This window comes from Watersipora subatra, chromosome 1 (assembly GCF_963576615.1).
Source record: "Watersipora subatra chromosome 1, tzWatSuba1.1, whole genome shotgun sequence".
Taxonomy (NCBI): domain Eukaryota; kingdom Metazoa; phylum Bryozoa; class Gymnolaemata; order Cheilostomatida; family Watersiporidae; genus Watersipora; species Watersipora subatra.
In genome coordinates, this window is record NC_088708.1 from 23037736 (window position 1) to 23063668 (window position 25933).

Here is a 25933-nt window from a genome sequence, read left to right on the forward strand (position 1 = left end):
GAACAGCTGTCAGAATATATATCAGCTGTCACGAGTTATAATGACAAACACAAATATTTATGGTAACAGACGATTATAAGTTAATAAACTATCTGAACCATTCTATAATTTATTTTACCTGCAATATAGATCTGAAATGTGAATATAGCTCTATTGCTATATGGTGCTGATTTTAGCCAAAAAGTTTAACATGTGGCGGATGAAAGTGCATCAGCTGACAGCTTCATTAGCTAGCCTAGACCTGAAGTGACCTCTTGCACTGCGTTTTTGTGCTGATGGCCACAATAACAAAATAATGGATCATAAAGGGCGACCATTCCTATCGAGTGAATATACATGTATATCTCTGACCTAGTCAGTTATGCCTCTAAACCATTTTGTTTGAGCTGATCTTGAAAAATATTGTGTCCTAACATGACAGAACACTTTATAGCACTTTATCTGTTTAAAAGCTACTGAATTCAATAAACCATATTGCTCAAAACATAAAAATTAGGTATACAGAATTAAACATGATACAATAATTGTAGCTCATCACAGCAAACGCCAGAGGTTACCAGATATTGAAACAATGTATTCAAAGAGTCTTTTTCTCTACTGCTAAGAAAGGTTAACGCGAGGCCAAATCTCCCCGTTGTAGTCAGTGAGTATAAAAAGCTTTTGAGAAGAGAACTATCAAAATCAGTGCAATGTCCTGAGAGCGCTTCTATAAACTCTCCGAGTAAACCAAACGGCAATTCACTTGAGAATATGACGGCTATGTGACTCGCACTGTTATCAGCTATCAAGAGCTTCTGTAGATATTCGGCTCTAGATCCTGTACCCTTGAGCTTTCTCCATTGAAGTACAAACTCATTAGAGCTGGAGGGTAGACTGGAATCCTGCACAAACCCGAAGTGTTAGGAACAAAGCAAAACAGGAAATACAATACTATCCGATACTAATGCCTTTATTAGAATAGTAGGTACAATATATATAAATAATAACAACAATGCATAGTGGCATTTTTTCATAGAGTTGATCTATAATTACTTAGGCTAAATAACTGAACACCGCTTCATAGAGTTACCCCATAAGTACTCAAGCTAAATAACTGAACACCTCTTTAAAAGCATTAGAAAGACTGTCACAACCTATTTTAGTGTTAGTGATAATTTACGTAAACTTATACATGTATATTACATTACAGACAATGTGATTTGCCTGCATGTGCCGTTCTCTCCCCAAATTATATGAATAAACTAAATTAATATTAATAGATAATAACTAGTAAAAAGATAATTACAATGTTACTGAAGGGAAGTGAAGGCTAAACAACTCTTAGGTGTGTTTGTAGAGTAAGTGATAATAATAGTAAGAATAACTTACACCAAATAAGGTTTAACTAACTTTAATTTGTATTATTTATTAAGGCACAGTCTATTTGTAGTTTGTACAAAGTTTTTTCTTTGATTGACAAAACTTAAATTCTTTTGAAAAAAATAAATTTCAACTGTTACATATTAAAAATTCATTGCATCATCAGCTAAGCCGATGTTAATTAACAAACCAACCTGTGTAGAACTGCATGGTGGTCTTGTCGATACTTTGACAGCTCGAGCCGATGTATTCCAAGGACTCACAATCTTTTCATCTAGCTGAATCTTCTCATCCTTAGCCAGTGGTTTTAAGTGCGCTGCGGCAACAATCTCTCTATGACAGTACAAATGTGTCAATTTTAGCAAGTGCTGCAAACATTTTGAGTGAACCATACTATGCATTCTTTTAAAATGTTCTACCACACTTTCAAAGTGGCGCTTGTACTTGAGAAGCCATCTTAAATGGTGCTCAAAAAGCTTATGGAGGGTAAAATGCATTTGAAGTGCCTAATTATAGACATAATCTATAAATAGACACTTCAAACATAATAATAATATATTATATAATGTTATATACATGTAATAATAAAATTGTCTCATTATAGCTCATATGTTATTGAAAGTGCACTTTTCATCGCAACAACTAGACTGAACGATTCTGTTGTCTTAGGAAACAAGCTCAGGTTAAGCAAATAGGTTCAAACTAGCAATAACTATGATCAACAGCAGACAAAAACTGAGGGTAAAATTATTTCACATACTTGAATTCATCGTAAGAACCCTTTTGTTTGACAGCTCGAAATTTGGCATCATTCTGGAGCCAGTAGAGATTTTCTGCCTCCATGGCCTGTCGCACTGAAGATTCCAATTTATCAAAATTCACATGGTCATCTTTGAGCGATGCCATTATTTGGCCTACTGAAAGTACAATGCACCAACAAGCTGATGTTACTGCCGTGATTATTGTGCAGAGCGCAATAAAACAGCAAGCATAAAATTAGGGTCAACAAAAATGTCAAACAAAACATGCTGTATGAAAGGATCGACTCCAAAGAGATATCAATAAATTATGACTAAAACTTAATACTTTGAGGGTAGCAAAAGCAGACGGAGCCAATTTAATAAAAAAAAATATACAGACTAAGAAAACGTCTTTTAACACATAATTCAAGAACCCAACAACACAACTTTTCAACTCTGCATCCACAGTTTATTCAAACAACACAGTAAAATACTCGAAAATAGAGAAGACGGATGCTATCCACTCTGACGGTGAGCAATTTGTGAATCCTTCATATGAAGTATGCAAGTTCTAGATCCTGTAAACATGAGTCTTCTTAGATAGATAAAAAAAGATAAACATACATATAGTATTACAGCTTTAAACTGGTAAGAATGCTATTTTATAGAAGTGCGGCTCTCTCGGTCAAGGGGTGCTGCTTGGAATACTACTTTGACTAGAAACACAATTCCGAGCAAAATACAGGTTAGAGCTTTCACAATAACATTCCAGAAAATTAATATCGCCGTATTTGGATCATGGATTCACTGTAAAACTAATGGCCATAATGCCGGATGGAAGAATACTAACGTCCCATCAGCACTGATTTGCTATCTAGAAACATTGTCTTAGTTTCATAATTCTGAAGTTTCTTTTTGTTGGTTTGATGCATCCATGGCACAGCTGACACATTGTTCTGTGTTCCTTCTAATGTCTTCAGACATCGACAGCCAATATACACAAGACCTGGCTATACGTAGAGTGGCAGCGACTCCTTGATGACTAAAATGTAACTTTCGCAGTATCTCTGTTCGGTATGTCGGAGTATATCTCCATTCCGTACGAGGAAGATTGAGTTGAGACCCCTTACAAACTACTCCATCTAGTAAAGCTAACTGATCCAGGAGGTGATAATACAACTTCAGCATAGCATCCAAGTCCTTGTGGGATGCCGGCCATCCTGTGGTCATGAGTAGACTAACTTCTTGCAACTCTGAATCATTCATAGCAGCTTATTTGATTTGCTGATATGTTGTTGCAAAATTCAGTGCATCTTGTTGAGGATTACAGGTGTTGAGGCCAAGGATAAAAAGTTCTAATTCGAATATCTGTCTTTCGGGAACTTCTTTGCCACACAGTACGTTTACAAGACATCTTGAGAGCATGTCTGCTAAAATCTGTTCCGCTACTGAGCTGGCTTGCAAATTACTCTAGAAAGCGTCACAATCCCAACAGCATGAACTGCAATCTTTGAGGTGCTTTTAAATTTGCTAAATATTGGTATCAAAGACTCATGATCTGTGTGGACAATTACATCGGGATTACCAAATGCATATTGGTCAAATCTCCGCATGGCATACACTATTGCCAGTAGCTCCAATTTAATAGAAGCGTAGTTCTTTTCACTATTGGTAAAACTTTGTGGTAAAACTATCGGAGGTTTTTCGTTTGTTTTCCTGAATGAGCACACCTCCTGGGCCATCGGTACTCTCATTAGTTTGTACAGTCATTGGTTTATTCACCTTGAAATACTGTAGTGTCGTGTCTTTTGTGGCCAGTTCTTTCAGTCTGTCAAAAGGTTCTCCTTAATTGATTTGCCTCTCCAAATCATTATCAGCCAGGCCCAGGAGACATCTTAGTGGTTCTGTCTCTGATGAACAGTTGGGGATAAATTTGGAGAGATAGTTGATATGACCCAAAAATCCTTTGACAACATCACTGTCTTTTGGAGTTGCCGTGTCCAAGATGGCACTTGTCTGATTTAGATACTTCTTGAGTTTGTTTTTTGATATGATGTGTCTAATATAGGTCAGATGATCCAACAAAAACTTACATTTTTCTATGTTGAGTTTCATGTCAACTTGTTGAGCTCTCTCCAGCAGCAATTTTAGGTTGGTGTTGTAGTCGTTGGTAGCTTCCTCAACAGTTGTCTCTTGTCATAAAACAGAATGTTGTCAGCCAAGATTAATACACCTTCAAGATCAGCTAGCGCATCTAATAGTCTTTGCTCAGATTCCTCTTGATTAGATGATAGGCCAAATGGCATCCGAAGCCATTTGTTTTTGCCAAATGCTGTCCAGAAAGTAATGAAATGATTCAATGCATAATTCAATTTAACTTGTAGAAACCCATCCTTCACATCACAGAGTGATGATGATGATGAACTCTTTATTAATATTAATAAAATATGATATACAACAATGAAACAAAAGCCTCTTTTTGCAGGCTAAGATGAAATGAAATTGCATGATCCGATTATAGTACATATTGACCTGAATAGATTGTAATATATTGTATAGCAAAAAATATAAAATATTATATAGAATTAAAATGGACGTGTTTATTTTGATTGTTCATATTTGGCAATGTTGACTGGCAAAATTTTCCATAATCAGGATTGTATTGAGTGCTTGGCATGATTGTCTTAAGCGTTTGGCAAGAACTGTCTTAAATGCTTGGGTCGACAGTATCTGCAAACACCTGCGGCGCTGGTCTCCTCTTGATGTCAGACGGCCCTAGACGTCGTAAAGTGTTAGGGTTGGTCGAGTTAACGCCTGACCAGGGCTATAGTATTGTCATCTGTTGTCATGTGAACATGAGATGATGGGTGACTTGCAGGAAGTCTATTATGGAGTCCCAACTATTTTCTGTTGGCTGCGTGTGTGATCTAGCATCTTTGTAATCCACACATATATGGAGATAATGGTGAGCAGATTTGTCTTTTTTAAACAAGTGCAAGTTGGACTGTAACTCAATCCTGATCTGAATTGGAATAATTGGAGTCTGATTTGGCCCGTTAACAGGTGACATAAAGCTTCAAGGTTTTCTCTTATGGTGCCGAGTTTTCTTGGTTGTTTGAAGACATGATCGGGGTGTAAATTTGAGAGAAGGCCGAATGGGTATGTCCCATCTCTGATTAGAGCTGTCCATTGTCGTTTCCATTCTTTTTCTAGACAGCTGTTGACTTTCGATATATCATTTAAAGATATGTTTTTGAGTAGCACTGAACGGTGAACTGGTTTTCTGATGTCTTTTATAATAGCTGCTGTTATTGGGCTTAATTGGGTGCTAGTGAGCTCATCCAAATAGTTAGGTTTTACCAATCCTCTCACAATCATCATTCTTTTCTTCATGGTTAATAGTTTAATTGGAGGGATGTTAATCAGTAGGCGTAGGAAGTCGCTAGGTGGGTTGTAATGGGCTCCTAAAAGGAGCTTGATGTATGGGTAGAGTGAGATTTTGGGGTTGATGTCCCAGAGAGAGGCCCCATAAAGTGCCTTTGGCAATATAACTTGAGTAAATATTTTCCTGGCAGTTTCACAGTTGAGGCAAGCATAGATGAATGGTTTTAGCATGTTGAATCGCTGTGTTAGACCTCTTATGCTGGAGCAGCGCTGTTTTACAAAGAAGAGTTAATGGTCAATGGTAATACCTAAAACTTTTGATGTGGGAGACAACTGGATAGAGTTCAAGTTCATAGTGGGGGAGAGATGGTCCCATTAAACATCACAATTTCTGTTTTCTGTTAGTTGACTTGCAGTTTCCATTTCGCCATCCATGTTTCTATAATTTGGCAGTTGTTTTGCAGCATTCCTTGTAGTTCAGAGTCATCCCTTGCAAACATCAGCAAAGTGCAGTCATCTGCATACTGGAGAGATGTTCTTTCAACTTCAGATAGCATGTCCCTCACATATATAATGAATAATAGGGGAAATAAGACACTTCCTGTGGTAGGCTTATATTGCAAGGCTGTGCTGGGTAGATGTAGTTGTTTACTTTAATGTTTATTTGGTGGCCTGTAAGGAAGGAGTTGGCTAAACCAAGAAAATTGCCGTGAATTCCAAACTCTTGTAATCTGTATAGCATCCACTGATGTGAAACTGGGTCAAATACTTTCTGGAGGTCTAAGAAAAGAGCTGCACATGTTAATCTTTTTTTCACGCTATGTGTAGCTTTGATGAGCAGGTTGAGGAGGTAAGACTGTGTACCTTTACCCTGCCTGAATCCATACTGAGTATTTGAAATGAGAGGCCAATGTTCAATTAACGAGCGTAATCTCCGTTCTAGAATTCTTTCAAGCGTCTTACCAACATAAAAGCTGATAGTAACAGGACGGTATGAACCTGTCTCTCTGTAATCCTTTTTTTTCTGGTTTTTGGAGAAATATGACTAGATTACAGTTGTTCCATGCCCATTTTTGAGTTTCTATGACCTTGTTGAAGAGACAGTGTAGCGCTATTAAGAACAAGTTTGTTCCTTGTTTGAGCATTTTTGGATGGATACCATCATAGTCCAGACTTTTCCCTGACGGCTTAAGCTTATGGATAGCCTGTTTGATTGCATCCATGGTAATGGTGCTATTGAGCTGACTCACATGTTCATTGTATGTAGCGTCTTGAGAGTTGACTGGATCAAGTAGATCGTTGTAGGTTAGAGTGCCACATCCACCAAATATAGTATGAAACAGGTGTTCTGCTTTAGATTTGCTGTCCTTGAGAACTTCATTTTGTGATCCAAAAATATCCCCAACATTGTGTTCATCTTACTTGTAAAATGTAGACTTGAAGTCCTTCCAGAAACTTTCAGAGCTGTGATCATTAAGTCTGCTAGCCTTGCATTTCAGGTGTTTTTGTTGTGCACTTGATAGCTCAATTTTAAACAGTTGTTTAATTCGATCCAGCTCATTGCCATCTTCATAAAAGGAACGATATTTGTACCGTGATCTAGATTGTCAGAGTTAGGAAAACAGCTTGGATAGCTCTTCATTCCAGTAGGACTTATTGTGTTTGTTTTTGTTGATGAGACATGTAACTTTTTAGTTTTAAGCAAAATGTTCTTTAGGACTTCCCACAAGACAGTTGCATCAGATATTGTGGAGAACTCAGTAATGTGCTGCTTACACATTGTTTCTAGGGTGCGACTGAAGGAATACCAATCGGTGTTGTTCCATTTGTATATGGTGTTTTTCTCCAACGATGGTAAGCATATATCGAGCTCTGTTATGACTGGTACATGACCCCTATGTGGGGCACCGGTAAAAAGCTCAACAGCGTTATTAACATATTGACTCTTGACAAAGCGAGTGATGTCTGTAGAAGCGACAAACAAATCAATGAAGCTTGAGTCATTTTCACATAGAAATGTCGGGTTGTCATGTTTGTAGATGACCCCTAGTCTCACTTTCTGTGAGAACTCAAAAAGGGTGACACCTGATAAACTCTGACCATGATCGCCCCAAGTCTCATGGCGAGCATTAAGATCACCAATCAAAAAAGGATTTTATCAACTTCAAGTGTTGCCATTTTGTCTTTCAAGTTTTTCGTAGCTTGAAGAATTTCCTCTAGTTTTGTGTTTTCTTTGGGTGGTGAGTACACTGAACAATTATAGAGTCGATGTGTGCCCACTTTTGCTACAGTGACTAGCATGTCTGCTGAACGCGGCTCAAGGTCATCCTGGTGAGTTGTATGTTGTCTTTGGCTAATAGCGCCACCCTTCTTTGATAAGGGTTGGTCGAATTTGGCTTGATGATGCTTCTCATATTGGAGAATACACCGATGGGGAGTTCACTCAATTTTGTTTCTGATAGACACACAATATCAATGTTTTCACTCTACACATACTGTTCCAGAGTTTTTATGGTGTTTTGGGACATACCATTGATGTTTATTTAACATATTTTAACTGCCATTTTGAAGCTCGTTATGATGTTGGGTGATCTGATTTAGGCGTTTTTTAGAGTCGCTACATTTGCTGTGTTAGTTGGAACTGTGTTTGCCATTGCAATTTCTACATTTAGGGTTTTTAACACAGATTATCTTTTGAGCACTCATCACTGTCCTTGCCACAGTGGAGACATGCTTTTGCACTGTCACATCGGTTTTGGGAGTGCCCGAGCCTCCAGCAGTTTGTACAGTGTCTAACGTGTGAGTTCCACTCAAGTTGTTCTACTCTGACATATTGGTTTTGGTTTCCCGATTTTAAGCCATCATGTATGGTTTTCTTTAGGTCATCTGACGTTTTGAAATGGATTTTAACAATTCTTAGTTTTTGTTTCAGATGGCCTTTGGTCATTCTATAAAATGATGTGCCCTCAAATGATTGGTCTAGATCATTCTGGAGGTCAATGTCCTCCATGTCAATAGGTACACAAGTGAAAACACCTTAGCGCAGTTCAGTTCGGGTAATACGGTACATTTTCTCACATTGGCATGGGAAAACGATTCTTTTTTATAGCTTTATTGAGATTCGTCAAATCTTGGCAAACACTCCACTATTCATTAAGTTTCCTCCTAACCAGCATGCTATTTGATCAAAAATACGGGTACTACGCAACGCACGTAGTACCGTGATCAAAGAGCAATAATCTAGCTTACGAGATACGAGCTTGTAAACATGGGTTTCTAATACAGAATAAATAGGTAGCTGGCTTGTAAATCTTACAGGCTTACTTAGAAAATATGTTCAGAGTAAAGCATGCATTTATGATTAAAAAAGATCAGCTGTCTCAAACCAGCACTCAATAACAACCACACAACGGAAATAATACCCGTAAGACTCACAAATTCGATAACTTTGTTAAAGTTGGTTGCCTTACCGGAAGTTTGCGTCGCCAAGTCTGGTGCGCGCAAGCGCTTCTTCGCTTTTCACTTTGGAAATTCCCTTCCTCTTATGTCAGTTTCTCAACTAACAAATTGATCATCGAAATATATTTTGCGTTTTTTTCTATCAAATTGTGATTAGCAAGTTTTTATGATTATGGATTTTAAAACAATGTGCTAGCAGCAGATATCAGCATAAGCTCGTTTTAGCTAGCAGTTACATAGCCTCGAGCCGATTGCATTCCTACTTATTGTTCTGAGAAGTTTAGCTTTTAGTGTAACATTTGTTTTTGTGTAATTTTTAAGTTGGCTCGATTTTAAGTTGATATAAAAATGCGTATCTTTTACCTGAACACCTATTGAAATTATTTGCCCTTTTATTATTACATTTTTCACTAAGACCGCACGCAACAAGTGCATAAAAGAGTGTGGAAACACAATATCTTAGAAATCAAGAAAAGCTGTTCCAAATAAGAACTTTGTGTAGACGTATGGATGACGCAAATCTGTGTTTCAACATTTTTTCATAAATGTTTACTGATTATTTTTTGCGTTCATTTCGAGTGATTTTAACCAACTTTTGCATTTGTTTTTAGAAATGAATTTTACAATATAGCTAAAGACTACTCATCAATCAATCAATCAGCAATGGAAGAAAGCTGCGAGTGAGTAACATTCTTTGAAAGGTTTAATGATGATTGGTTATGCTAGTTTTTAAGTTATAACCTCGATTTTTTCTATTTGTAGTTTGATGGTGTATGGACTTTCAACTGACAAAGGATCGAAGTACAAAATCCAATTGTTAGGTGTCTCTTCAAAATCCACGGTGAAGGACTTGAAACTTCGAATACTTAGAGAGCGAAATATTCCTGTCGAGTGCCAGACATTATTTCACTGTAAGGACCAAAAACTCCATTTACCAAAGAATGAGGAAAAGATTTCCAGCATCAGTAACTGCACGTTGCATCTATATGTCACCAAGTCTGCGCAGCAAAAGACTCTTGAAAAAACTCGCCAGTCTGATTTCGATAATTGGTTAACTAAGATTAAACAGCTACATTTGACTGGGGAATATCAAGGTGAGTAACAATTAATAATTGATGTATAATATTGATATTGTTGCTTCGAAAGCCATGTTCTACTAACAAGCGGTAGTTGACCGATCAAGTTTTGCTAAACAGTATTGTAAGTTAGATTGTACTCCAATGTTATTAATAAAGACTGTGAACATACAAAGACATTTTTATGTATATTTTATAACTCAATTTCATTCGAATCTTCAGTTATGTATGTAGTGTTTTAAATTTTGTGTAGAAGAGCTACCAGGTCATGTTAAAGCAGCACATGTGCCTGTGAGTCATGCAGCTAAAGAACCCAAGAGAATTCATCCACAGATCACTGCAGAAATCCCCAGTAAGCCGCAATTCTATAATAATATGTAAACCATCCTTTACCTTACTATTTATGAGAATCTAAGCTTTGTTATCAAATATATTTTATACAAGTTTTGATTTGTTTTACTTATTTGCTACAGAACGTACAGAAGTGCTTCCTCAGGCTCCAGCTCGTGGTGCAACATTGGCCAAAAGGCCTGCTGGTCAAGTGATGAAGACATATAATTCAGTAGCAGATAATTGCCAATTGTGTAATCGCAAGGGAACACTGAAACCATCAACCCACTATTGTCTTACATGCGATGAATATTCTTGTGTTCTCTGCTCTGTCTGTGCAGGAATGCATCCTCAGGTTTGTATAGTTATGAAATTGTCAGTTTTTCAACAATTTTAATACAAAATAAGCAGATCCTGTGAGATGAGATCAAATTTTAACATAAGCTTTTTCCCACAAGATTAAGTGCATTATTGCTGTATACACCTATTTATTGATTGCTTTGAAAGTTATTGGATATACATATAATATATTAAAATCAATAACACAGATTTCAACTTGCTCTGATTTTATCATTGAGTACTCTGCTCGGATCTTACGCGTTTATTCATTTATAATATATTATATGTATAGTATGTATATCCAATAACTTTTAAAGTAATAACATATAATATAACAATAACTTATAATATATTAGATGTGTGTACATGTGTCGTATGCAGTTAGCAGTCTATTTGTTTTATGTCATAGAAAGTTACAATGAATAAAACATGAATATTTATAAAAAAAAGTGATTAATAATAAATGCATTTTAGTATAAATAATTATAAATGTAATATGGTTTGATGATTTTCATACCTCGCTCTGTTTCTTTGTTCTTATAGTTCTAGTCACTTAATAACACAACTAATGCTCATATATTAAAGTTTTAACATCTGTCAGCTGGATTAAAATGACAATCTTATCGCTTTATATGAGCGCCAAAGCGTGCTTGCTGAGCTATTTTGCTCGGACTATTAAACATGGGCAAACGGTTTTAGGTTGGTGCTTACACTTTTTTTTATAAAAATTAATTTTCGAGATAGTTTCTTACAAGCCTGTGAGGCTTGTAAGAAATTCAAGCCTGATAGTGTGATTCAAGCCTGTAAGGCTTGAATCACCAGGATGAGGACAGTCTAACATGTACATGTTTGTTGAATGTATGTAATTATCGTAAGCCATGTGTATGTTATAGGACCATGTTATCGAGCAAATTCAATATAAGAATGCTGTTACTCCTAAAACCGCTGCCTCTGTAGATTATGATGCTGATGCTGCTGCCGCTCTTCATCATAGCATTAACGAGGTAAAAACTGATTTTTAAGATAGTCTTTAAATAGAGAATATACGTGTACATGTACAAGGGTCATAGTTGTCAGTGTCAGAGTGAATTGGCTAGCGATGTGTGACAGGTGAACTACGATTGGCTCAAGTTGTGTTCTTTGTAGGTTAGTCGCAGATGTATGTTTATTCATATCAAAAAATATCTTATGTATGCGGATTAGGCTCTACTTCCTGTCTTAGCCTTAAAGTAAACTTGATTTTGTATACGACTACTTTTGGCTTTGTCACAGATGTAAAAGTTTATCAAATATGTCAGTCATTTTCAATTAGTAGTAAAACACAGCTCATAATTAGGCAATGTAAATGTTCTATGTATCCATGTAATCACACTTTTAGTTCTTTTTTGTTGTATAATTACGTATTATTATCTAATAAGGCATTCCATCATCCATCACTTTGTGGAGATATGCTAGTTGTTATGAGAACTGCAGCTTTCCAACAATAACGATTATATCGTATTCTTTTGTTTTTTCACCTAACTGAAGTTGGAACTCGGCAGCTGGATATGTGACATTTGCACTGTTGTAAATACCAAGGATACTACAGTGTGTGTTGTTTGTGACACAAAGAATCCGAATACTGAGTCGGCTCCCGAACCTGTGGCTTCAGTACGTACACACAGCTTGTTCCTTCTCCTCTGTTTGTCTACAGTCATGCTTCTATGATTGTAAAAACCTATCTGTAATTGCTGAACTTCATTCTGATACAATAGATTAAGCTCGCTGCGGCCGTCTAAAGGTAGGGCCACATAATGATTTTTTTGAAAAATACTAGCGCGATTTTCCATAGTAAATATGATGCAATTGACTTGATTGCGCTAAAGATGGCAACTCTTTATACAACGGAACTTTTGTTGCTAAAACAGAAATTGTTATTATTAAAAGAGAAACTATTTGTAGCCATGGTGTCCGAACGATGAAGAACCAACAGTAGCGCAATTTAAGCAGTTGCATCGTATGTACTATGTTGAATTGTGCTGGTACTTTTATTGTGCGTCGTAATACGTGTCTTGAACTGTATAAATTGCAAAAGCTGCTAGAATCATGCTCACTAATAATTTGTTTAGCCAATTAAAAGCGTTTCGTTGACGATTTCGGTGTACATGCACAGCTTTGACAACTCTGTGAATTTTGGCCAAATAATTCTATTTTTTTCATTCATTTCATGATTTCGGTCAAAATCAACGAAAAAATCGTTACGTGTGGCCGTACCTTTATGGTGTATGATTGCTATAGATTGACATACCATATCTTTTCAAATCTTAGGTGGGATGGCAGTGCGGCACATGCACATTGGTCAACTTACCCTACAGGCCATCGTGTTCCATGTGCGCTGAGGATCGTCCTGCTGATTATCAGATACCGGAACGTTACGTTCCTGCCGATGAAGAACGCCAGTTTGTAGATGGTGGACTCGCGTCACAGATGGCCTTGGAACAGGTGCGTTATAGCTCATTCCTTCACCATACAACCAACCAATGCTGTTCATAAGGTGAAACTAACAATTTTTTCTTCAGTTTCATCTGCCGTGACGTGTTGCTACTAAATTTGTTTCTAATTATGAACAGTATTGCGCTGGTCTTAACTTAGCATTCTTTTATTATAGGTAGAGGATGGGCCGTTATTGCTTCGTCATCGCAATCTATCGGAGGATGAATGAAGGCTATAAACCATAGATAAAGATTCTGTTTTATCATGCACCAAGCTTCGTCGTTAGCCTACGCAATTTACCTCTAGATGCTTCTGAGCAACACTCATTTGCCTGCCAAAAATCGGACATTACTCTTGTTCCTCGTATTTTCAATATTTCATGTTGAGCAACATTTATGCTAATGCTAGTTTTATACTTTAAAAATTTTCAGCTCCAAATCTATTTAATTTTTCTTAAACTTATGAGAAGCGAGCAGTGTTGGCTTGGATTTGACTGCGTGTCGGGAAAGTAGGATTGATTTTGCTAGTAGACAGGCAGATGATGGCCACGTATCATGACAGCTTATCCTTAACAACGACAGCCCCCTACAGTCCGGTTTATTTACTCTGAATTGCCTAGTACCCGCAGTCATAGATATATTTATCAAATTACCCGAAGGTTGTCAAAAGGTTCTCATTTCATTCAGGACTATTTTGTCATTCACTGTCAGTGCTATATATACAACTTGTCGGGTTTAATTAAAATATTTTAATTTGACATTTTAAAAAGAAACTTGTTTTTCTCCCGTCATGGCTCAATAGACGAACTTGTATTTGACATAGATCTATGGGAGACTGCAGGATAGTCGCGACTATATTTACTGCGAGCAATCTTTTTACTTTTTAAACTTCATCTGTGATTGTCACTGCATATCATTAGAACATTGTTGGCAATTTAAAACTTCTCAATAGCTCAACATCACAGATTTTTCAGTCTTATATTTTTACTAGTTTCACCATTTGATGAGAACTGACTAGCATGCTACTTCCATGAACGATTGTGTGTTTTTCGATATCTTAAATTATTACTTCGCTCACGCAGCAGCAAAAATCATAGTCATGATTTTCAACTGATTTTTGCTCCGCCAAACTCACTGGCTAATAGATTTTGCTGTAGTGGATCCTTGGCTAACACTTTTATGTCGGCATGTGTAATTTTTGATTTTTTAGTACGGTTATTGGCTGTGATATTACGACTTGATTATTAAAAGAATACTTGTTAGAAGATCCTTGCAGGATCTTTATACTATGTATGTGATTTTATATTATGCCATATACAGTCATATACTATATACAGACTGTATACTATGTCATATATGACATAGTATATAGTCATACCAGTCAAATACTATATATATGATTGGTATGACTTGTTCTTCCTAGCCAACAAGTACTAGGCTTTCAGCACTTCACCGCTACAGAAGCTACAAATATAGCTATTATTTTTATGTATGAACTCGATTTATTTCTTAAAAACCACGAAAGTTACACCCAAGATATTTGAACAAGAAACTGCCACTTATTAGCTTATTCCACTAGAGACCTTTGTGATTGTACAGTTTTATTAGTTCAGGCCAGACAATTTGAAGAAAGTCACATCTGCGATAGCACCATTTATTATCCCGCAGTAAATGTACTAACAAGTTCCCTGTCTTCTAGCTGATAGTTACTTTAGATTGAAAAAAGAACAATTTCCTCTTCGATATATTCTTGCATTGAGCAGAACTGCACTGTAATCATAAGAAATTTTCAGACCACTTTTAGTTTCATTGAAAACCCTATAGTCATGCAGCTGCTCATAAAAACACTTCAGAAAAGTTGTTAACAGGCATGATAAATACATTTCAAAAGAGTTGTTAACAGGCATGATAAATACATTTCAAAAGAGTTGTTAACAGATATGTTAAATTATTGCGATAGCTAAGTTTGCAAGTTTTCTCTAATTTGCAGTAGCTGAAGTTCCTGCACTTAACTTACTGTGTTATAGCAATGAACCAATTGATCTGATGCTGGACTCGCATATCCTGCATCAGGTAGATCGACTGAACTACCTGTTTTGTCCATCAATGCGTTTAGCTCTAAAAATCATTGACCACCAAACCAGAGAAGCTTCATATAGTTTTACTCGGACTGGCCAATCATCTGAATAGCACCTAGCGGCAACGACGTAATATGCTGTAAATAGTGGTGCTGCCATAAGAAGGCTGTACGCATCAGAAACACCATATTGTCTAATTCAACTTTGGTGGTAGGCATTAGAAGAAGAAAAAAGGCAAGAAGCTGAAGAGAGGGAGCGTAATAGGAAGCTGCTAATCGGTGCTGATGAGTCAAATTTGATTGCCAACGATGAGGATTTTGAGTGCCAAATCTGTTACACTGAATGTCAAGCAGGCGAAGGAGTGAAACTGCGAGACTGCCTTCATACCTTCTGCAAGTGAGAGCCGCATGCTCCATACATATTTTGTTGAATATACATGTAGTAATGACTTGTACACTATCGCCAACACTTGCCCTTCGATCAGTTTTAAAGTTATATGATAAATTCATATATTGTACATCTTAGCTCGTCAAACACACTTTATTGACATCAGGTCATTTGTTTAGAGACTGTTTAAAAGGACATGTAGAAAGCAGTGAAAATCCGGAGGTATACTGTCCATATATGGATGACAACTATCAATGTAATGAAGCCATGCAGGAGCGTGAGATTAGGGAGGTAAGGAAATGAAGCCATGCAGAAGCGTGAGATTAGGGAGGTAAGGTAATGAAGCCATGCAGGAGCGTGAGATTAGGGAGGTAAGGTAATGAAGCCATGCAGGAGCGTGAGATTAGGGAGGTAAGGTAATGAAGCCATGCAAGAGCGTGAGATTAGGGAGGTAAGAAAGTGAAGCCATGCATGAGCGTGAGATTAGGGAGGTAAGGAAATGAAGCCATGCAGAAGCGTGAGATTAGGGAGGTAAGGAAATGAAGCCATGCAGAAGCGTGAGATTAGGGAGGTAAGGAAATGAAGCCATGCAGGAGCGTGAGATTAGGGAGGTAAGGTAATGAAGCCATGCAGGGGCGTGAGATTAGGGAGGTAAGGTAATGAAGCCATGCATGAGCGTGAGATTAGGGAGGTAAGGTAATGAAGCCATGCAGAAGCGTGAGATTAGGGAGGTAAGAGAGTGAAGCCATGCATGAGCGTGAGATTAGGGAGGTAAGGAAATGAAGCCATGCAGAAGCATGAGATTAGGGAGGTAAGAAAGTGAAGCCATGCAGAAGCGTGAGATTAGGGAGGTAAGAAAGTGAAGCCATGCAGGAGCGTGAGATTAGGGAGATAAGAAAAAATTTAGAAATTAGTTTTAATTACTAGTTCCCTCACTGCCTCACTGTCTAAAATGCTTTATGTAATATCGGCGAGCCTGTTATGTTTTTAATCTGATATCATGACAACTTTCTGATAGCGTTCATGTTCAATGCTAGCTTATTTTGCCAGAATGCACTAAAAAGGTTGTGGAAGTGCAGATTAGTGGATCAAAAATGATAGAATTAACAAAGATTTTTTATAAACCTCGCATTGCGCCTCGTGTTGTCTGACATTTCTTTTATTTTTAATTGGATAGCCTGCAGTGAGCGTGTAGATTTTCAACACAAATTACTACATTGCTTTCATGACTACCATCTATGAATGGGTTTATTGAGGAGAAAGGGTCCTCACTGCATACGAAGGTACATTCTTAAGTTTTTAATCAAGGGGTGTTTAAGAAGCTGGTTCTCAGGAACCAGACAAAATTTTGAAACGAAATATTTTGGTGATTTGGACGAAAGCATGGAGCATATGCATGTGAAGTTTGGACAAAATTGACTAACAAATTTGGAAACTCATAGCGTTAACACAGACTAACAGACAGACAGAAAGTGTGATTTATCATTATAAGTATATAGGACTAGCTGTGCTACCCGGTGTTGCCCGGGTAATAAAAAATTCTTTGGACAAAACATTTATTTGCTTATAACATATAACAACATTTGCCATTCTAATTTTCAAACTACATATCATGAGAGAAGTGTTTTGTGTTGTTGAAATAAATTAAGAGAGAGAATAAAAAACGACTGTAAAGGTTTTCAAGCTTTGTCAAACAACTTGTAAACTTCATATCATGAAGAAAATGTTTTGTGCAGGACAACTAAATTAAAAATAAATAAAACAACTGTAAAGGTTTTCAAACAACTGTAAGTTTAGAATTTCACAACTTGAAAGAAGTGTTTCGTTGAAATAAATTGGAAGGAAAAATAAAAATGTAAAGGTGTTGATATGTAAATGTGAAATCATTAGCAAGTAACGGTTACATATAGTCTATTTTGCTACGATTACAATGAAAAATTATTTATTATACAATTACACTATATGATTTTAGTTCATTTCAATGTTGGCATGCAAAAATTGGCATGCGAAAATATCGTAGGCTATAGGCGTACATAGAGTGGTGTAGAAACCCGTAGTCATTATCTAATGCAATCACCACCTGCTAAAAATCATCATCATTAAAAATAGTACCAAAATAATATGTTAACCTTAGTAACTATAGGTACCTATAATGACTTTAGTGCATTTTTTGGCTATGATCTGCAAAATAATATAACATTACAATGTACTACGTGGAGAGTTCTTACCTTCGAGACAGCCGTGTAACATAACGCTGAATCTAACTTAAAGGAATTTAGTTTACTAAACACATACTTGAAGGAAGTTTTAGTATGTATTCTAGTAAACTTCAAACTTCTAACAGATATTTTATCATTGCTGCAGTAGTCTATACACAATGGTTAAAAAGTAATTTGATCAGTAAATCTTATTTCTAAACATTCAACCAAATCAGTATTTGCTTAGAGCCTCGCGTGACTTTTAATAGCGACTGTCATTGTTCTTTTCATTCCTTATTGTTTCTAGATCGCTCCAGAGTTTCTTCCTAAACTTCTAGAGAAGAGTTTACAGGTGGCAGAGTCGCAAGCGGCTGATAGCTTCCATTGCAAGACGTTAAACTGCCCTGGTTGGTGCACTTATGATGAGGATGTGAATTTCTTCAAATGCCCAGTTTGTCAGGCGCGCAATTGTCTCACATGCCAAGCCATTCATGACAACCAAAACTGCAAGGAATATCAAGACGATTTGAAGCGAAAGGCAGAGATTGATGATGAGGCCAAGAAAACTCAGGAAGAGTTAGAGGTTAGCATTAGTTCACTTCAGGAGATGCACAACTTCAAACCTGAGCAGTTTGAAGGTCTCATTGAGGTCTGTTTAGGGCACTTCAGGAGTGAGCCATGATGGCAATGGTCTTTGATACTACAGGCTTCGATCTCATAAGCTTAGATACGCAAGAGGTCAAGACACGAGCTTAATTAACGGTTAACTTGCAACAAAATTCACATTACAGTTATTTGGTATCAACAGATTCACCATGTCTTACTCTTTTGTGTTGTAGGTGCCGAATATGTGGAAATGTGATTACAAGCTCTTAAAAGCTCAAAAACGAAAAGCCGCCCTAGATTGGAATCTGTTTATTTCTCTGACGTAGTCATGACAGTTTGGTTATTGTTTTGTCACGTGATGTTCTCACGTGAATTGAAAGGCCAATAAAAAGCTCAATAAAAACTTATCGTAGCACTAGTTTATGACAAACACTTCGGGTTTTACCGAAGACCCCGTATCAATTATAGTTGCTCGCTACTTTACAGCTTTGTTTCGGCTTTATCTAATCGTCAAGTCGTAATCTGATCATGTGACCCAATACTTCGCAAATAATTTTTGCAGCACTTTTCGATTATCACAGGTGACCAACAGGCTCGTCATGATTATCAGACAATGATATGTACTCCTTCGAGCTAAGGTTAAAAATTTAAATGAATTTTTACGGTAAATTATAAGATATCAGTGCTAAAAGTGACAGCATTACAATGACGATAAAATAGACGCGTAAGAACAATAGACATGGTTTTATTGAATGCATGAAGTATATTTATGGAAATATTTCGACAAATGAAGTTGCATGAAAGTGTAAACAGAAACCATCTTGTAACAACTTCGTCCCATTTGAGCCGTTTTGGAAAGAGAATCCAAACTACGGCGGTCTTGTGTGGGTGCGATTAACTGTTTGTTTTTTAGCTTTTAAGAGCTTGTAATCACATTGCCACATATTTTGCACCTACAACACAACAGTGTAAGACATGGTGAATCTTTTGATACCAAATAACTGTAATGTGAATTTTGTTGCCAGTCAACCTTTAAGATCTTCTCACATTCTGTATTCATTGGCTGCATGTGTTGTTATAATCCATGGAATGTTCTACATGTGTTGTAATAATCTATGACATGTGCTGTATGTGTCATTATAATCTATGGCATGTTCTGTATGTGCTGTTATAATCCATGGCATGTTCTGTATGTGTTATTATAATCTATGGCATGTGCTGTATGTGTTGTAATAGTCTATGACATGTTCTGTATGTGTTGTTATAATCTATGGCATGTGCTCTATGTGTTATTATAATCTATGGCATGTGCTGTATGTGTTGTTATAGTCTATGGCATGTGCTGTATGTGTCGTTATAGTTATAGTCTATGGCTTGTGTTGTTATAATCCATGGCATGTTCTACATGTGTTGTTATAGTCTATGGCATGTGCTGTATGTGTTATTATAATCTATGACATATGTTGCATGTGTTGTTATAATCCATGGCATATTCTGTATGTGTTGTTATAGTCTATGACATGTGCTGTATGTGTTATTATAATCTATGACATATGTTGCATGTGTTGTTATAATCCATGACATATTCTGTATGTGTTGTTATAGTCTATGACATGTGCTGTAAGCGTTGTTATAAGCTATGGCATGCGCTGCATCTGTTGTTTTATTCTATGACATGTGCTGTATGTGTTGTTATTGTTGTATTGTAGTTGTTGTATTGTATTATCACGATAAGTCTTGTATCACAGAAAACACAGCTAACAGGTAAGAAGCACATAAAGGAACTGACTTAGTTAGCAAGCCCATAGCTATGGGTTATTAGACAATTATGCGATTATAGCACAGCTAAAAGAAAGCTGACTGCACAGCTAATATGTAAGACATCTCCCTCACTATTCTGAGTTTATGGTTAGTCATGACCTTGTTAGAACTTAGAACTGTCATAGTAATCAGGTCGTCTTCTATTACGAGTAGGATATCTGGGACTTTGTACTGGCCTCTCATCAGGTACAGATTGGGCAGGTTGGATGTTAAGATCATTTGAAGCTGTGATGATATTGTCATTAGTCGATGTATCATTAACTTGAAGTCTAGCTTGTAGCTGATTGGCATGTCGTCTCCATACACCACGGTCTGTTCGCACAGCATACAGTATGTTACCCAGCTTGTTAATTATCGTTCCAGGTATCCACTTAGGTCCAGAGCTATAGTTCCTTGCATAAACCAAAGGGTCTACTTCATAACGTGATGATGTAGAAGATGCTTGACCTGGTGAAAGAGTTTTCTTGTTCTGAATTGGTTTCAGCAAGGTCAGAGTATTTCTCGGCTGTCGTCCATGTAGAACTTCAGCAGGTGATTTCCAGTTCAAAGAGGGATGAGGCAAACATCTGTAAGTGGTTAAAAACAGTTGTAGGGCAGTCTTGATTTTCTCCCCTCCTGCACAATTCTTCTCTACAGATTGCTTAAGAGTCTGGACAAATCTCTCCGCTTCTCCATTCGATGCAGGATGGAATGCGGGAGATGTTATATGTTTAATGCCATGCATGGTGCAAAACTGGCCAAATTCATTTGACACGAATTGTGGGCCGTTATCCGTAACAATAGTCCGAGGAAGACCTTCATGTACAAAGATCTGTCGTAGCACGCCAATTGTGTCCTTAGAAGTAGTTTTTCCTACATCTAGCATAGCAACGTACGGATATCGGGAATGTACATCTACACAAACCAACCACATCTGACCTTTAAAAGGTCCTGCATAATCCAAATGAATTCGTTCCCATGGTAGTTGGGTGGACGGCCAACTTTGGTAAGTCTTGGCTGGGTCATTAGCACAGATTCGGCAAGGTTCACAAGCTTTGATTAGCTGTTCTATGTCTGCATTGATGCTAGGCCACCATGCATATCGACGAGCAAGCTGTTTTACTCTTTCTACACCCCAGTGTGATGTATGCAGCAAGTCTAACACTTTACTCTTCAGAGCCTGTGGAATGACAACTCTAGTAGTGTCATCACGTTGCAAAAGCACAGCCTCCCCATGAACAAAAAGAGACTCCCTCATATTCCAATATGGCCGCAAATGTTCATAGCTAGCTGTAAGCTTATTGGGCCAAAGGCCATTCAGTATCCACTTTTTCACTATCTGTAGTGATGTGTCTTTCATGGTTTCTTGTTTAACAGCCTCATCGTCAAGGGGACCATGATCGAGCTCCTCTTGTATAGTGTGTGAGACCTCAATGCTCTCCTTCTCTTCATCATGGTCAAACTTCGGGTCTGCCCCTATAGGTAACCTGGACAAGCCATCTGCATTGCCGTGCTGTGCTGTAGGTTTGTACCTGATGTCATACTGATAAGCCATCAGTGTGAGGGCCCATCTCTGCAGTCGCTGAGCTGTTAAAACGGGGATATTCTTTTCTGGTGAAAACATGGCAACCAGGGGTTTATGATCAGTAATGAGCGTAAAACGTCTCCCATATAGATACTGTCTAAACTTAGTCACTCCATAGATGATAGAAAGCGCTTCTTTCTCTATCTGTGAGTAATTCTTTTGGTGCACGCTCAATGTCTTTGATGCATGTGCTAGTGGTCTTTCAGCTCCATTTTCCTCTTGTAGGAGTACTGCCCCAATTCCATAGTTAGATGCGTCTGTTGCTAGAACCAGCGGTTTACTCTGGTCAAAATGGGTAAGTTTGGTAGCCTTGATGACACTTTCTTTAAGAACATGGAAGGCCTTGTCACACTCGTCAGTCCAGTCAAACTCGACATTTTCACGAAGAAACTTGTAGAGGGGGGCTGCTTTGCTAGACAGGTCAGCAATGTATGAGCCATAGTAGTTGATCTTGCCCAAAAACGCCTGTAGCTGTTGTAAGTTCTGTGGTCGTGGAAGCTGTTCAATAGCCTCTATTGCAGAATTCGAGGGAGTCTTGCCGTTCTTGTCTATTATGTGACCTAGGTATTCAACAGCATTCTTAAAGAACTCGCATTTCTCTCTCTGTATGCGGAGCCCATACTCCTGTAGTCTAGCTAAGAGTTTGTCGAGATTAGACCAGTGCTCACTCTCACTGCTACCAGTGACAATCAGATCATCCAAGTATGCTGCAACTCCAGGTAAGTCAGCAATCATTGAGTCCATGCATCGCTGAAACTGTGCAGGGCTTGATGCCAATCCAAAACACATCCTGTTGTAGCGAAACAAACCACATTGAGTGTTGATGACACACAACTTCTTTGCATTATCATCTAACTCTAGTTGCAAGTAGGCATCTGCCAGGTCTATCTTGGAAAAGTGTACCCCGCCTCTCGACTTCTCTAGCAACTCTTCAAGGCTTGGTAATGGGTGTTGATCAATTGATATTTGTTGGTTCAACATCTTGAAATCACCACATATACGCACTCTTCCATTTGGTTTGGAAACTGCTACTATTGGAGCAGCATAATCACTAAAGTCCACATGTTCCAAAACACCAGCTTTAACTAATCGATCTAGCTCTTCTTTTACAGCTTGGCGTCTAGAGAATGGCACTACACGAGGTTTAGAAAAGCTTGGTGTGCTTCCTGGTTTCAAGCGTACTGGTACTTTTACCTTTTTACATCGGCCAAGACCTGTCTTAAAGACATCAGAGTACTTAGAGGAGAGTGCAGCGATTTTGTCCCTAAATCCAATAGGGTTACTTCCTGTGACAGTACAGGTAACATCACAACTACCCTGTGTCAATATAGCTAGCCCCTGCTGAGAGAGACCGAATTTGTCACTCCAATCTAGACCAAAAAGGTTTGAGCCTTGTGTTGTGTTTACAACAAGAAGTTTGAGATTTTGCTTTTCCACATCTCCTACCTTCACACTAACTGAACATTGTCCTTTAATCTGTAACTCACTCTGCCCATATGCTTTAAGATGTGTACTGACAGGTAAGAGGGGGGGTGATCCAAGACTTTGGTAGCCTTGCAAATCAACTATAGAGCAAGTAGCCCCTGTGTCCCATTGAAACATTGCATCATGACCATTGACAACAGTTTTGATCCAAACCTTTCTATTGACTCGTTGGAAAAGATTATCTGAAACTGCATGTACTGAATGATAAGGTTCACTTGCATCAGTGAGCACACTTAACACAGAGTTTTCAACTGTCCTAGCAGACTGTTCTGTCTGACTCTGTGCAGCTGTCTTAGCCATTCAGACAGCCTCAATGTGACCTTTGACCTCACATTTCCTGCAGACAAATGCTCTGCAGGGACAATTTTTTCTGTCATGTTTAATGTAACAGCTAGGGCAAGACTTCAACATACCTGTGTTCTGTGCATTAGCTTGTTGCTTTCCAATGGTTTGTTGACCTCGGCGTGATCTTTGCTTGTACTGACCTGACATTTTGTTTACTGTGTCTTCAATAGCTGGAGAAGTTGTCTCCCCCTTGAGAATTTTATCGGTTTCCGTTGTCTTGATGAATGCTGTAGCCTTCTTAAGAACATCATTAAGAGAGGGATCAGCATCAAGTAGACACTGGCGACGTACATCAGCATGTGGCGTCTCTTTAATGATTATGTCACGAATTTGTTCATCAACATAACTAGTGCCACAGCCTGTGCTTTTGCACGTGAAAGCACAGTGCCGTGCGAGTGCACGAAGTTCTGCAGCCCAATCAACATAGGACTGACCAGTCTTCATCTTACATTGAGAAAATTCAAATCTTGCTGCCTGAACATGTATGGTATCTGCAAAGTGTTCATTAAGTTTCTCCGACAACTCAGTAAATGACTGGCTTGTAATATCCTCTGCGCCAAATAAGTTTGACAACAAGTCGTATGTCTCAGCTCCTACCCAAGATAGTAAGCATGCTCGTTTCTGACTGTCATCTACCACCCGATACACATTAAAGTGCTGATTGAAACGTTGAAGGTACTGGTTCCATTTTTCTTTACCCCTGTCGTATGCTTCAAACTTGGGTATGGCGACAGCTACTGGTATTGATGCAGCACTATCACTCTGGTAGCTTCAAACAAGGAGATAAACTGCTTCTGTAGATCAGCGTTTTGCTGCTGGAACTGTTGTTGCTGTTTCTGCATAGCATCGATCAAAGCTTTTATGTTAGGATCCATAGCAAGACAATAGAAAAATGCTGGCTGTGAGTCCACAATGTTCGTTCCTGACACCAGTTGTTGTATTGTAGTTGTTGAATTGTATTATCACGATAAGTCTTGTATCACAGAAAACACAGCTAACAGGTAAGAAGCACATAAAGGAACTGACTTAGTTAGCAAGCCCATAGCTATGGTTTATTAGACAATTATGCGATTATAGCACAGCTAAAAGAACGCTGACTGCACAGCTAATATGTAACAGTTATAATCCATGGCATGTTCTGTATGTGTTGTTGTACTCTATGGCATGTGCTGTATGTATTGTTATAATATATGGCAGGTGCTGTGTGGTGGCATGTGTTGTTATGTTCTATTGCATTTGTTAAGTGTGTTATTATAATCTATTACGTGTGCTGTATATGTTGTTATAATTTATAGCATGTGCTGTATATGTTGTTATATTCTATGGCATATTCTATTCATTAGTTGTGGTGTCTTTGAACACAGACAATTTTACAACTATTGTAGAGACTGTTGCGAGAACATTTGGCTATGCATTGCCCGAAATGTAAAATTATCATAATGAAGAAGACTGGCTGTGATTGGATACAATGTTCGGTGTGCAAGACGGAAATTTGCTGGGTGACGAGACAGGCCAGATGGGGTCCAAAGGTACATACTTATATTAAATGGTCTTTTATCCTCTTTATCTGTTGCACTTTTCTTTCTTTTAGCCCCTTTAGGTATTTTGAATTGGTGTCATCTTCACATGATCACAATATGCAAGCAGCACTATTTAAATCCAAAGTATTGTTGCTTTTTGATTTAAACCAATATTAATTTTTTTTGCTCAATTTTGATCTCATGATTGCTAGGGACGTGGTGACACATCAGCAGGATGCAAATGCAACGTGAATGGACATCCCTGCGCTCCAAACTGTGGAAACTGTCATTAGATTCAACCCAATGCTTAAATTCTTTTGCAACATTTCGTATTTTATATGTAAGCATATTATTCTAGCATTAACATATAGCGTACAGCTCAAGCTCCCATAACAATTTACTAAATGATTTTTCCTTGTTGCTGTTTTTAATTACAATTTATAACCACCCTTATAAACTGAATAGTATGTTTGTTTTGCAGCAGTTATCCATTTCGTATGTCTAGTAATAGATGGGTGATAATTATAGGAATAAATTTTTAGTCTTGGATATTTTAAATATAATGACAGACAATCTGTTAAATGGTTTAGCTTTAAAAGTTCACCGTTATTCTTATTTTACACTTGCATGGAAGTCCTTTAGGTCAATGGTAGTAGTTTGGGCTATGACCTTTTTCTATTATTTCTTTACACTCTTTGTATGTTAGGAAGCCGTTTACAAGCTTTCATGCTTATAGGCAATTGCCTGAGCAAAAGATAAGTCAACTATTTA

General features: G+C 37.8%; 2 protein-coding genes across 2 annotated transcripts; one reads left to right on the plus strand and one right to left on the minus strand.

The window, feature by feature from the left end:
- Positions 1–275: 275 nt before the first annotated feature.
- On the minus strand, positions 276–8950 carry LOC137410563 (coiled-coil domain-containing protein 103-like). The gene is made up of 4 exons (XM_068096000.1): positions 8919–8950; positions 2120–2276; positions 1554–1692; positions 276–881 (listed from the first exon to the last, which is right to left on the minus strand). Exons 2-4 carry the CDS (start codon positions 2263–2265, stop codon positions 507–509), a joined length of 660 nt encoding a protein of 219 aa, XP_067952101.1. The 5' UTR covers positions 2266–2276; positions 8919–8950; the 3' UTR covers positions 276–506.
- A 607-nt stretch (positions 8951–9557) lies between these two features.
- Positions 9558–25725, plus strand: LOC137398153 (ranBP-type and C3HC4-type zinc finger-containing protein 1-like). The gene is made up of 12 exons (XM_068084261.1): positions 9558–9622; positions 9705–10036; positions 10272–10370; positions 10492–10703; positions 11581–11691; positions 12215–12337; positions 12995–13168; positions 15451–15632; positions 15803–15914; positions 18129–18404; positions 25028–25171; positions 25375–25725. The coding sequence occupies exons 1-12, from the start codon at positions 9606–9608 to the stop codon at positions 25453–25455; spliced, it is 1863 nt and encodes a 620-aa protein (XP_067940362.1). The 5' UTR covers positions 9558–9605; the 3' UTR covers positions 25456–25725.
- Positions 25726–25933: the final 208 nt, after the last annotated feature.

Bases quoted from the DNA above. Each gene is read 5' to 3' on its own strand.
- LOC137410563 (XM_068096000.1), bottom strand. From the start codon at position 2,265: ATGGCATCGCTCAAAGATGACCATGTGAATTTTGATAAATTGGAATCT. The intron at 1,693-2,119 runs GTATGTGAAATA...GTACTGTCATAG, and splicing joins GGTTCTTACGATGAATTCAA to AGAGATTGTTGCCGCAGCGC. The intron at 882-1,553 runs GTTGGTTTGTTA...GGGTTTGTGCAG, and splicing joins CACCATGCAGTTCTACACAG to GATTCCAGTCTACCCTCCAG.
- LOC137398153 (XM_068084261.1), top strand. The intron at 10,704-11,580 runs GTTTGTATAGTT...TGTATGTTATAG, and splicing joins GTGCAGGAATGCATCCTCAG to GACCATGTTATCGAGCAAAT. The intron at 12,338-12,994 runs GTACGTACACAC...TTCAAATCTTAG, and splicing joins CTCCCGAACCTGTGGCTTCA to GTGGGATGGCAGTGCGGCAC.